The sequence below is a fragment of the Marmota marmota genome, unplaced genomic scaffold (genome assembly GCF_001458135.2).
Source record: "Marmota marmota marmota unplaced genomic scaffold, marMar, whole genome shotgun sequence".
NCBI lineage: Eukaryota > Metazoa > Chordata > Mammalia > Rodentia > Sciuridae > Marmota > Marmota marmota.
The window spans coordinates 6,798,816-6,813,106 of NW_025999982.1; the positions used below are offsets into that span (position 1 = coordinate 6,798,816).

At 39.5% G+C, this 14,291-nt stretch overlaps 1 protein-coding gene across 1 annotated transcript in view; it reads left to right on the forward strand.

Annotated features, from left to right (window-relative positions):
- Dnah8 (dynein axonemal heavy chain 8) overlaps positions 1-14,291 on the forward strand; it is a 280,498-nt gene that overhangs the window by 103,774 nt on the left and 162,433 nt on the right. The window contains exons 34-40 of the mRNA XM_015487349.2: positions 1,509-1,708; positions 5,052-5,205; positions 6,627-6,790; positions 8,430-8,532; positions 9,714-9,818; positions 10,184-10,345; positions 13,166-13,390. Coding sequence (XP_015342835.2) covers positions 1,509-1,708; positions 5,052-5,205; positions 6,627-6,790; positions 8,430-8,532; positions 9,714-9,818; positions 10,184-10,345; positions 13,166-13,390 — 1,113 coding nt within the window. The remainder of the gene's footprint in view (positions 1-1,508; positions 1,709-5,051; positions 5,206-6,626; positions 6,791-8,429; positions 8,533-9,713; positions 9,819-10,183; positions 10,346-13,165; positions 13,391-14,291) is intronic.

Sequence of the window (14,291 nt, forward strand, 5' to 3'; positions counted from 1 at the left end):
GGCTCCTTCCACAGAGGGAGGGATCTAGCCCTGGTTTCTTCTCTCTGATCTATGCTTTTAGTCTCCTATTCCCAGAGCCACCAGAGGCCTGCCCCCTCTGGACACAACCTGCAGGTCTGAGCTTCTGCTCTGCCTTTGGGTTTGCATTATTATCTAGTCCACTTCTCACTTGTGTTTTAAAGCCTGGCTAGGTTTGTTTTCTATTTTCCCTTTTTATATTTTATCCATCATTCTAAGCCTTTTAGAGATGAGGAATTATACCATATGACCAGAAATCTCCCATATATATGGATTTGGATTTTCTGCCTTCCCCTGCTTTTTTTTTTTTTTTTAAACTGTGTTTGTACACCAAAAGTTTTGCTTTCAATGCATTTTTGCCCTATTTGTAAATATTACTAAGATACTATTGAAGGAAACAGTTGAAAAAAATCTTGGTGACATCTCATTTTTATGAGGAGGCTTTGTATTTAAAGATGTAGCCAGTCATAGGCTGCTGTTTGAAAATTTATTTAGTAATTATAGGGATTAGGTATTAACTCTTGGTACCCCAGACAGACTCTGGGACTGTCTGCTCAGAGGCACCCTGCTGCTCTGCCACATGCCCTCCCACCAGCCCACCTGGGTTCCTGCTGCTGCAGGATTTCCTGCCTCTACAGAAAGTCTTTTTCTGCTCCACTAGGATGTCCTCCTCTACAAGCCACCCTCTACTGGAACGGTGCCTGTTTCTCAGTGAGAAGCCTTTCCTCTTTGACAGTGCCCAAGTCAGTTCTGTCTCCTTAGAGCTCACGTGGTTGATGGCACTCATGGCATTTAAGACACACTAAATTGTGTTGTGCGTATTGGTGGCAACATCTTACACGTTACGTTCCTTTCCATCTCTGTGGTTTGGTGATCCTAAGTATGAAGTGAGTTGAGGGATGGTGGGGAAAATATGTCACTTTTATTTTCCCTTGTGAGACTTTCATGTCAAGAATTCTCAGGTAAGTAGGAAAACCCATAAGAAAAAAAAAATAGAGTTTTGTCTTTTAAGCTGAAACAGGCAAGAACATTGGTAATATTTATATGTTACTTGAAATAGATTCACACTATTCTCATTTGTTTCTCCCAGCTGACCTCCCAGCTGGGATTATCTCCCTGTTAGTCAAAAACTCCAGTTAGAAACTTGATCAAGGATTGGGGGGTCACTCAGGGATTGACTGCTTGCCTAGCATACAAAGGCTCTGTGTTTGATCCCCAGCACCACGAAAAATTAATAAAACTAAATTAAATTTTAAAAATGATTTATATTCCATTATCTTATATATGTGGTCCAAGAGAATAATTTGTAGTCGAGTCATAAGGTTCTGGTGTGAGCCTGCAGCGTAAGAGGCTTGGTTTTCTAACTTGCAAAATGACTTCCTGGACTAGATGGCTTCTGAGTCCCTTTCTGAGCAAAAATCTACGATTTTATGACGCATTTAACTTGAGGTTGGAAATGTCATGCCGTATTCTTTGATTTTTCTCTGCAGGATATTTGCATATCTGCCAGTAAGGAAAAGGATATTGAGGCCAAGTTGACTCAGGTGATTGAGAACTGGACCAACCAGAACCTGAGTTTTGCAACATTTAAGGGCAAGGGCGAGCTCCTGCTCAAAGGAACTGAATCAGGAGAAATCATCACTCTGATGGAGGACAGTTTAATGGTCTTAGGCTCCTTACTAAGCAACAGGTAATTTTATCATTTGGGGAAGAGACTTTAATTTGGTGTTTAGGGTTATAAAATATTAGGTAAACCCCAAGTTTGCAGCTGTGGCACCACATGAGTTTCTGCCCTACAGTGCTAGCTCTTACTTGTTCCAGTGAGAACTATTTCACCCCAAAATCATGATCCCCATCCTTTCTTTTATGGTACTCATCTACCCTGACCTATTTTTTTCCAGGTGTCCCCATCATAATTATACCCCGTCCCATTGGCAGGTTCTCTGAACATCTTGGCTCCGTACTGAGATGTCCTCTTTATTTTATTGTCTCTTTTTTGTTCCTCTGAGTTCTTGTCATTGCTGTCTTTAGCTAACCCTGTTCAAGCATTTGCCCAACGTCTCAGGAAAAGCAAGCTGGCCACACATGAAAGCAATGTACCCATAAGAGGGCTTGGCACTTAGAGACCTGCATTTTTATGGTGAAAAGTGGGGATATCTGTGTCGGTTCCACTGTGGCTCGAATGAGGCCACCATTCATCATTAACAAGCTCAGAGGTACATGTGATCTGAAGCACAGACTTAGGAAATTTCAATGGGAATGTCAAGTCTTTGATCTGGGATTTGCAACCTATATTCTCTTACGTGACTGGACCATAGTTCCTGGCTGTTTTTTTTTTATCCTAACATACCTAAGAAATATGTCACAACCCCATCATTAACAGAGACAATGTCCAGGGAACATGGGGATTCTCACACCCCTTCTCCAGGTTCCTGGGTAATGAATGGCACCTGTGTGGCCTGGCCCCAGGAGCAGCCTTGTATTTGAATAATGTATTAATTGACTGGCTTGAATATATTGAGATCAAACTCCCAGAGTACCTCCTCTGCTCTCAGGGAATCTGAATAGTCCTTGCAGAGGTGATCCTAAGATGTTTATTGGTTCCTGGACTTCATGGGCAACTACTTCCCCATTGCAGATTTTGCCATCCTGACTTCCTGCATGATGGCCTCTTGAAGAAGAGGGCATAGATTGTCCTGAGCTGTGTCTGTGGCCAAGGAGTTCAGGATGTAAATCCTTAAACTTTGTATTTGCTTGGATATAACCTGATGGGTATAATACCTATTTATGGTCCTGGTAAACTCAGCATTAAACTAGGAAGAGTACTGGATATCTACAAAGTCGTCACATTTTGGGAGATTCTCCTCCTAGAGAACTTTGCGGCACCTACTGAAATCTGGAAATCCTGTTCCATTACTAACCACAAACTGACCTCAGAGGAGGCACTGCTGTCTTCTGGGGCTACCTGGATGTGGTTTCAGAAGCCCTAGTGAATCAGTGCTGTTCCCCAGGAAACACTTGATTCCACATCAAAACTATTTGCCATGGCCATAAACTGAACTTAGCCTCGTGCTGTAACTAAAATTGGGATCCTTATCCGGTAGCTGCCCATCAGTTCTTCCACGGCATCCACTCTGTTTCTTGTGTTTCTCTGTTGAGCTCAGCTTTATGGGTACCTTGTGTTCTTGTAAACACTTCAGTCTTGCACACGTCCCCCATGGGTGAGGGAAAGGGTTCCCCTCCAGAGGGATGGGCTGGCTGAGAAATAAAAGCTAAGAAAATAATACTAAGAAATAACCACAAGACACAGGAAATATATTTTCGGGGAGCGGGCAGTGATGGGCCAAGCTTACCAGAGGCGTGCAGCTTCTAACAAGAAAAAGGGCCTGGACGTCTGGTTTATTTGTATCGGCACAGATCAAAAGGATTTGATAGAAAGTTCTTCGCAAAAACAGGATAGAGGTGGGGGCAGGTAGGCTTCTCGGTTCTTAATGGGTCACACCCATCCCCAGTGTTATATAGGACCTTTTGGCAGTACTGGGTGGGAGTTCACATGTATCTGGCCATCTCACCAGCAGGGGTGCCTCTGGGAGTTCCCAGATACCAGATCTTCCTGCTCAGTGGCTTCTGTGCCCATCTGGTCCACGCACATTTCACACATGAAATCCCAGATCAAGGACTTGACATTCCCATTGAAATTTCCTAAGTCTGTGCTTCAGATCACATGTACCTCTGAGCTTGTTAATGATGAATGGTGGCCTCATTCGAGCCACAGTGGACCCGACACAGATATCCCCACTCTTCACCATAAAAATGCAAGTCTCTAAGTGCCAAGCCTCCTCATGGTGTAGGCATCACCCGTCACCCGTACATTGCTTTCATGTGTGGCTTCTCATTCTTCAGCCAACACTGATGACCAGGAAACAGGACCCAGACTATTTTGGTATAGCTCTCCTGGATTGCTAGCACTGCAAAATTGTAGTGCCTGGTGGAATTCATGGTCTGTTACTGCCATCTATCCTAGCTGGTGACCTAATGCTGGGTTCACAAAATCTGTCTATTCCAATAACTTAAGAAAATGACAAAGAAAGCATGCAAACACACAGAAGTACCTTTTCAAAATCTGTGATGCCTCTCTGATCTTAAGGGTCTGTGGAAAGAGAGAAAGCTACTGGAATTCTTTATTCTTATATAGGGGACACACAAGGGGAGGTTCCATGGAACATTCTATCCCCAAAAGGGTAAAGGGGTAGGATTACAAAGGAACAGACGACAGTATTCAACCCCAGCGGGTGACGGGTGATGCCTACACCTGGAGCCACGCCTTGTTATCTGAGCTGAGGTAATGCTGAAGTTTCTGCAGACCTCAATAATTGTTCAGTGACCCAGGCATCAGGACTTAAAGGTGTGTTCATCCAGGGCAGCTCCTGACGGTTTATGGGTGGAGGAGGGACCTCAAGCTTGACACTAATTTTGCTGTAATCTTTCTCTGTATGAGCTTGGCGATACCTAGTCCTCTCCTGATCTTTAAGGATTAGATTTGTTTTGTCGCATTAGAGATGATCTATCTCTTAGATGAAGACTTTAAGACCATTCATAGAAGGAAAATCCCTGGGTAAAGGTCTCTTTCTACAGAGTAGAGTAGCAAACAGTGAGTTATGTGTCGCTCTCACAGTAAGTCCCCACTTGGCTTAGGCTCACAGAGTCTGGGAAAACCACATTATTCTTGTTATTCTCTTATCCCAGGAGCCAACAGCACAGTTCCTTTGCCAGTCCTCCATGCCATAAGTCTTGCCCCATTTTTCTATTTTATGACTGACACATGGGAACAATAAGTGAAATCACTATAATTATATAAGCTTTATTAATAAAAAGCAAAGATTTCCTTAGTTGTATGATATTTCTGAGGGACTGCCCTTTTAGGACAAAATGTTTATTCCCAAAGAAATGTTTCTCCTGTGATTAACTTTGTTAGGTCACACTATTTACTAATCTTCCTTGAAACATAACATTTTTCCATTCTTGCCTTTTAGATATAATACCCCATTTAAAAAAACTATACAGAATTGGGTGTATAAATTGTCCACTTCCTCAGACATAATTGAAGAGTGGCTAGTGGTGCAGAATCTTTGGGTCTACCTCGAAGCTGTCTTTGTAGGTGGAGATATTGCCAAACAGCTCCCTCAGGTAAATAGGGCTTTTGTAATGCCTGATAAAATAATTGGGTATGTGTGACCTGCAGGTCTCTGTGAAAGATGTGTGGTTAAGTTTTGCCCATGCTACTGGTTGGCAAACTCTGGCTGCTCACCTGCTTTAAATAAAGTTTTATTGGAACACGGCCACATCCACTCATTTGCATATTGTCCATGGTTGCTTTAGCACTATAACAGCAGAGCAGAGTCATTGGAACATACACCATATAGTCCATTAAGTCTTAAATATTTACTATCCAGCCCTTTATGGGGGGAAAAATGCTCACCTCTGATTTACATTAGCAGAAAGAAGAAACAGGTAGTTTCAAACACTGAAAAATCTTGAGATGAACTATGTGAGGTTACTTTCAAATACAGAACTGTTAAATTATAGTAGTTCATCTCTTCCAAGAGCTAACCTTATAATATTCCTCTGAGAATTGTATTAAGATTAATCTGTATTCTGTAGGCACAGATTAACTCTTAGTAAGTCTGCTACTAGCAGATCAGAAATATACTGTGGGGTAAAGAAATAGCCTGAGAACCTTGTAATGAAACCTTTGAAAGAGCTCCTTTGGGGACTTTTAAGCAAATGTCAATAATTAACTGATGGATGTAGACTATGAAGGTAACTTTCCTATTAGAAAATTAAGCCTGAAATAATTAAGCTAGAAATTCCTAAAGGTTTTCTATCTACAAACAGGATCTATATAGGTTATAAATCAAGGACAAAAGGTATTGAAAATACTTGATTTTTTTTCTTTGTAATACATTTTTAGAGTACAAAACTAAAACATATTGGTTTTGTTTTTTTAATTAGAAAGTCCCATTTTTAATAGAGGCATAATTATGCCAATTTCTAGAGGCATTTTGCAACTGAATGCAAAGTTTCCTATCATCCATAGTAAGTAGAAAGTTTTCATTTGCACAAATGTAAATGAAGCTTTGTTTTGTGTTTTCACTGTTTTTTTACCCCCCTTTTTTTCTTTCTTATCTCCTGCCTGGGGTACCAATGAGTTGTAATTATTCCAAGGACCCTGAGATCAAATTATTTTCATGCTTCTTCACTTTTTGCTCATCGAACCAAAACACCTGGAGTGCTGAATGACTGGATTTGAACTTTAAGTTGATAGCTCTGCAAATTAATCATGTAGCACTTCAAAAAATGTATTAAATGCAAGGAAACAAATAACTGGTAAACCCCATTGTGATGGAGAAGTATTTTTAATAAGAAGCTTTATAAGTTCAGGGTTTTGTGTTCTTCAGAATTAATTCAGTTGAAAAAAAGTGGTTTAAATTATGTAGCCTAAGATTAATCTAGGCTGGTTTGAAGAACTGTAAGAAGGTCCAAACTGAACACTTTGCTTTTTCAATTATCCACATGCTAATCTTTACTCCCTATGGATTTGTTTTTAGGAAGCAAAACGGTTTCAGAATATTGACAAGGCGTGGATAAAAATAATGCAGCGAGCTCATGAGAATCCCAGTGTAATCAGTTGTTGTGTTGGAGATGAAACCATGGGGCAACTCTTGCCCCATCTACACGAGCAGCTGGAATTGTGTCAGAAGTCACTTACAGGGTAAGATCTGACTCTTAAAATGATGCATCATTTTATATGTGATGGTGTTTATCCCACACAAATTACTACTATGGACTGCTTTTCTGGTTTTCTGGTGATGGTTGAAGTTGGAATAGGATTTAAAATTTTCACAAAACTTTAGTTTTTCTTAGACTTGTGGTAGGTGAGTGAAGGTATTGTGTTAGTTTTCTACCACCTTAAGTGCCCTTCAACAGATGAATTGATAAAGAAAATGTGGTATATCTACACAATACAGCCGTAAAGCCATAATACTCAGCCATAAAGAAGAATAACTTCATTATACTTGTCAGTAAATGGGTGGGTCTGGAGACTATCATGCCAAGTGAAATAACCCAGTTCCCCAAAGCCAAAGGTCAAATGTACTCTCTGATATGTGGAAGCTAACTCACAATAAGGGGGGCAGAGGGGAAGAATAGAAGTTCAGTAGATTAGACAGTGGGGAGTAGAGGGCAGGGAGGGGGCATAGGAAAAGGAAAGACAGTGGAATGAATCTGACATAACTTTCCTATGTACGTATGTGAAAACATCACAGTGAATCCCTTCATCATGCATGTCTACAAGAAAGGGGTCCTAACTAGAGTAAGATATATTCCATACTTGTATAATTATACCACAATGAATTCTACTGTCATGTATAACAAAAAGAACCAATAAAAAATTTAAAAGACATTATATTAGTTTTCTAAGGATGCTGTGACAAATTATGTGGCTTAAAGCCATAGAAATTTATTCTCTCACAGCCCTAGGGACCAGAAATATGAAGTCAAAATTGTCAGCTCCCTCTGAAGGCTTTATTGGAGAATCCTTCCTTGCTGCTCACAGCTTGTGATGGTGTTGGGAGCTCCTTGGCTTGTGACCACCAAACTCCACTTCCTATGTGTGTTGTTACCTGGTCAGCTCCTTTCCCTCTTTTACAAGGACACTTGTCTTTGGGTTTAAAGCTCATCTGGATCATCTGGATTATGTAGGATGATGTCTTCTCAAGATCCTTGATTTCATTATATCTGCAGAGACCTCCTTTCCCAATGTCACACTTATAGATTGCAGGGAATAGTATGTGGACATGCCTTCTGGAGGGGCTACCCTTCAGTCCACTATGGGCAGCGGAGTATAGAATTTCACTGAGAGAACAGCTAATGAGATGAATTCACAGATAATTAAAGAAATTTGTAAATGTTTTTCTTAAAATCAAATTTGCTTTCAATTTCCATTTGAAATAGGGTGATGATATATTCCAGTTTGTTCCAGTGACTGCCTCTGTCCTGACTTAGTGGTTAATGGTCCCCCATGTCATCCTCACAATGTCCTCGTTTGGAGATAAATTCACTGTTCACTGTGGGTTTGAGCCATGAGGTTCCCATTACTCTTAGGAAGCTCTCAGGAGGTAGGGGAGGCGGATGGCAGGAGGCCTCTCTCCGAGTCACTTTCATTGCTTCCCTTGTTTTCCTGAACGCCATCTGTGGTGGAGCACAGCCTTTGTTCTCTCTAAACAGTCCAGAGGTGATATCTGTAGGTGTTTGCTGTTATCTTTTTGAAGATGTTAGTGATGTCTTATGAAAAACATTCATAATTCAAAAAAAAAGTCACTTTTGGTAATGTGTGTTGACTTTATCTGAAGGTATTTGGAGAAGAAGCGGTTATTATTTCCAAGATTCTTCTTTGTATCTGATCCAGTTCTCCTGGAAATCCTTGGACAAGCCAGTGATTCCCATACCATACAGGTACAATCTTAAGTATCTAGAATTTAAGGTGCTTTTTCAACAGCATGCATAATCCAAAATAAAAATAAAGTTAACATCTAAAATGGGTAGACAGGAAAGATGAACACTAAAGATTATGTTGCTTATAGAACATCCTGTTTACTGTGGATTCTAAGCCTGCCAGCCTCACACAATCCAGTGGCATTGATGATGTAGTGTCACCCGCTGTACCCCTGGCTAGCTATGCGACCTTGGCAAGCTTCTTAATTTTCCCGTGCCTTGGTTTCCTTATCTGTAAAGTAAGGACATTAATGGTCTCCATCTTATAGGATTGTCATGAGGATTACATGAGACAATGCAAAAAACAGTACTGCACACACTGTGCGCTCGCTGACTGGATTCACCCTGATGAGAATCTTATTCTAAATATTCTTAGACCAAATGGGGTCGTGGTTTAGATTGGTCCTTTTTTCTTCTCAAATGCTTTTAGTCATTTCCAAGAGCAGCACCTCAGGAGGAAGAGACAATCCACACGCAGGGCATAGGAAGCCTTACTTATCCCAGGCTGTTTCTGGTTTGGGGATCTGGGAATGGCTACTATTTTCTTCCTTGTTGGCTTCCAGGGAGTTGTGGGGGTGAGAAAAGAGAGGAGAGATGTAAAATCTGTGAAAGGCAGACGGAAAGCTAAGGGCCAAGGCAGAACTGGGCATGTCTGGGAGGGGAGAGGGCTGCGATAGTATGATTCAGGCTCCATCTGAAGGGAGAAGGGGCAATATAGTGCCATCAAATTTTGCAGAACTTGGAGAAAACATTCTGTGGGATTTTAAAAAGTGAGCCTCAGAGCTGGGGTTGTGGCTCAGTGGTAGAGCACTTGCATAGCACGTGTGAGGCACTGGGTTTGATCCTCAGCACCACATAAAAAAATAAATAAATAAAATAATAGTTGTATCCATCTACAACTAAAAAACTGAAGGAAAAAAAAAGAGGCTAGAGGGAATGCCTGGTCCCTTCCAACACATTAGGATGAAACAATAAGGTGTCATCTATGAAGAATAAGTCCTCATGAGACATTATATAACAGATTAAAGCAATATAGAGACAAAATATATCTTTAAAAAAATTTAACCAACAGATTCCATGCTTCATTATTATGTAGTGTTTAGCCTAATGTGTCATGTATCTCTCTATCATGTTTCTTACAGCCACATCTCCCTGCAGTGTCTGACAACATAAATGAGGTGACATTTCATGCCAAAGACTATGATCGTATGATGGCTGTCATATCAAGAGAAGGAGAAAAAATTCTTGTAATTTGCTTTGGTTATGATTTTGTTATTAGGATTTCTTTAAAACTTGAGGTTGGGGAGAAGGCAGCGGGCAGAGGGTTAGTAACCTTGGGTTCTAATTCTGTAGCTCTGACTTTCTTACAAACTTGTTTGGTGAAATCATTTAACTTAACTGAGACTCATTTTTATCATTGATAAATGAGAGTCGAGACTAAATGATCTGTATAGTTCCTTCCAATTATGGTAATAGATGTTTATACCCATGTTTTACATACTTTGTATAATTATAAAACAATTTGCATGGAGATATCATGATTTATAAAGTCAAGTGTGTGACATTTAAAAATTATTGTCGGTTTGTAATCTATTTGTGTGAATGTTTTTAGTTGGATAGTCCTGTGATGGCCAAGGGTCCTGTAGAGATTTGGCTTATGGATTTATTGAGAGTGCAGATGTCATCCTTGCATAATATAATTAGGTCTGCATTCTATCAAATCAGCGATTCAGGATTTCAACTTTTACCTTTCCTCGGTCATTTCCCAGCACAGGTGAGAAGCATGGTGTTTACTAAATATTAATTAATGTTAATTCCCAGTACAGTATTTACTAATGTTAAAAGAAAAGTAGGGGCTGGAGTAGTGGCTTAGCAGTAGAGCGCTTACTTAGCATGTGCGAGGCACTGGGCACTGGGTTCAATTCTTAGCACCACAAGAAAATAAATAAAATAAAGGTATTGTGTCCAACTACAACTAAAAAAAGAAATGTATATTAAAAAAAAAAGAAAGAAAGAAAGGGAAATCAGGGGTGGGGTAGGGTGGAGTGAGGGTCTGCTTAGGTGGTGTGGACCTGACAGTGTGCAGGCTGCTGTAGCTTTGGACTAAAGTGGCGACCCATCTGCACCCAACCTCATCTCCCCACATCTGCCTGTCAGCCGGCACCATCTACCCAATATCCCCCGGCAAAGTGTTCTCCCTTCATTGAGGACATGTGGCAAGACTGAAACCACTTATGGAAAATTTCATCTTCCAGATACACACACACACAGACACACACACACACACACATATACACACAGATATGCATGGAAAATTTCATCTTCCAGATACACACACACACACACACACACACACACACACACGCATGCCAGTTCATAGGTAAATAGGATACTGATGCAGCCCTGGGAATGCACATATATGAAAGGAATGAGCCTGCCTTTTCCTGAGATGAAATCTATATTGCCTTTTTGTTTCTCTTGACTTCAAGTGATTTAAAGGGTAAATTGGTATACATGTCAAGGAGGCTTTCTCCTGCAACTAGCATCTTAGAGAGAAGACCTGGAAGAGGCTGGGGGTGGAATAGCTGTTTTCACAAACTGCTCTCGTGTCCCGTGTCTCTTAGAAATGCATTGTTATGCGTCAAGTAGTATTAAAACCCAATATCAGAAATGAGTTTCATTAAATCTTCATCTCAGATAAATGAAAAATGGTAATTCATGATCTGATAAGAAATAGTGTGAGACAGAAGATGAGAACTATCCAAGGAAAATACAGGCAGTTTTTGCCCAAACTATATTTCTTCTGCAACAATTCCCCACAACACGAATTTGAAATCCAACCCACAGTGGAGACAGCAGAGATGTTAAGAAATTACTCATTCAAATTGCATGTGCACAAATATAGAATCAACCTTTATTGGACGGAATATTTTAATATTATGATTTTTGTATTATATAGTATCTTGATAAGTTTTAGTATTCTTATTAGTATTATTACCTTTTTGATAAAGCTTTATAAAGTACTTTATATGGTACTTATGAAAAGCTTAGAAAATATGGTAAGCTTAGAAAATATCTTCTTAGGTTAAATCAGCATATTTTCCCTCTCCTAGGAAATTCATCCTCTATATTCTGAAGTCTAATTTAGACCAAGGATTTAGTATTGAGTGGAAAGTTGAGAGCAAGTTCAGAGCTGTGGTGAAGTGAAGCAGGGTATAATAGGAAAGTTGACCAGCTTTCAGAATTTTCTTTATATCCATATATATAAAAATACGATTTATAAAATATAATGTAAAAATAATGATATGTGTGTGTATATATGCACACATAATGAATAATATTGATGATTACTTTTATGATCTCTCCTAGAGCAGAAATTATAGGCGTTAGGTGACACCTATTTACAATTTCTTTATGCCTTCACCAGGATGCCAAGGACAAACTTCTGCCCTCCACACTTTCTGTCTTTTGTAGTTAACTATAAAAATAGAGACATAGATGATATAGATGGCATGGATATTATAGAGAGTGAGAGATCAAGAAAGAAGATAGGCAGCATATTGTATTTAGAAGATGCAAAGAAACCTTTGGAAAACCTTGCTCAAGGGAAAATACACAGTGAAGAGTTTATTAATTCCATTTGCTTTTCTTGAGAAAGAAAAACAATGGAGGTATCTGGTGATCTCGGGCCCTCTATAAAAACATTTCATAAGCATCTTCTGTAACATATGCTATAATTTGGATGTGTCAGAAACTTAAACCCAAAGCAATAGTATTGGGAATTGGGGTTTAATAAGTGGTGATTACATCATAGGGGCTCTGCCCTCGTGATTAATGTATGTCATTATAGCCAGAGTAGGTTGGTTATCATGTGAGCAGTTTTGGGGGCATATTTGGGGGCTGGGGCTGGGTAGCTTAGTGGGAGAGCGCTTGCCTAGCATATGAGTGGGTTTGATCCTCAGCAGCACATAAAAAGTGCAATTTAGATATTCCTCCTTTTTAAAAAAATTACATGCCAGCCAGTTGAACAACCATATGTGTATATTCATTTGTTATTCTGAATGTCTAGAACCAGTTATGTGATATAAACCAACTAATTATTTTATTATTTATTATTTATTTTTTAAAATAAAGGCAGTCTGTTCATCTACAACTACAAAAAAAAAAAAAAAAATAGAACATGTTTGGCCCCTTAGCACTAGCTTGCACATGCTCTTGCCCTTCTGCCTTCTGCCATGAGATGATGCAGCAAGAAGGCCCTCACCAGGTCCTGGCTCCTAGATTTTGACTTCCCAGCTCCCAGAACTGTGAGGAATAAATTTCTTTATAAATTGTCCAGTCTGTGCTATTCTGTTATAATAACACTAAATGACTAAGACAACATACGTAGTTTAATAAACGGTGGCCATTAATTATTTACTTGTGTACATTGAAATAATGAAATATTAATAATTAGGATGTGAGATGTCTGCCCTCCCTTTCAGAGTAGTTTCTTAGTTAAAAACAAGTAAAATCTGGTTTGTCTTCGAGTGAATAAGTGGCCACTACATCTTATTGTAGATACGCTTTAAATATTTCTTTACTGGGTTTGCAGGTTGGGCTTCTGGGAATTCAGATGTTATGGACACATGATTCAGAAGAAGCTTTAAATAATGCAAAAGATGACAGGAAAATCATGCAAGTAACCAATCAGAAATTTTTGGATATTCTAAATGTTCTTATTAGCCAGACAACGCATGACCTAAGCAAGTTTGATAGAGTGAAATTTGAAACTCTAATTACCATCCATGTGCATCAGAGAGATATTTTTGATGATTTGGTAAAGTATCTTTTTTTCCTATACCAAAGTAATTTAGTGTATTAATTAATAATGAACAGTTAAGGATTATACAGATTGCCTAACTTATGTGAACTTTCCATCTTCTTTTTTGTGACTATCTCCATCAACACCTGTATGGGATAGTTTGAACAACCATATATGTATATTCATTTGTTATTCTGAATGTCTAGAACCAGTTATATGATATAAACCAACAATTATTTTATTAAACGATTACTGGGGATATGACATAGTTGAGGTGGGATGGGTCATGAGCTATGATGGACTAGTTAGGAAAGGCAAGTCCAGGTGGAATGCACCAGCTTTAGGGAGCTCTCATGGCTGTTTAATTGATCATCCCATAGTGCTTGATTTGGTCAAGGTTCTGTGGGGTAGGAGTAAGTGGAGTGGTTTTGAATTTTTCTTAGAAACTAGAGCTTTGGGGCCCAGCTAGGTTCTCCCAAGGTGGGGATTCTTACCATGGGATATGGGTCCACGTGGCTTTCATATACCACCACCACCACCAGCACTCTTTGCCTTTACCCTGATTTTATTCTACTTAATTGCATCAGTCTTAATGACACCTCTTTCCTCATTACAGATACATAATCTATGCCACTTAGGGCCCTTTTTAGAGAATATGATCACAGACTACCTATTTTAAAAGTTCCAGTCAGATAAATTGCATTTATTGATGGCTGTTTGAAGACATGGAGTCAGTCATCTGTTCTTTTGCAATCTAGATACTCCTTCTTTTTTAAAAAAATTACATGCCAGCCAGTTGCATTGGCATCACCTGGGAGCTTGTTAGAAAAGCAGAGTCTCTATCTAGTCTTCCTCCTCCTACCCCAGACCTACTGAAATCAGAATCTAAAGTTTAACAAGGTTCCCAGGTGATTCA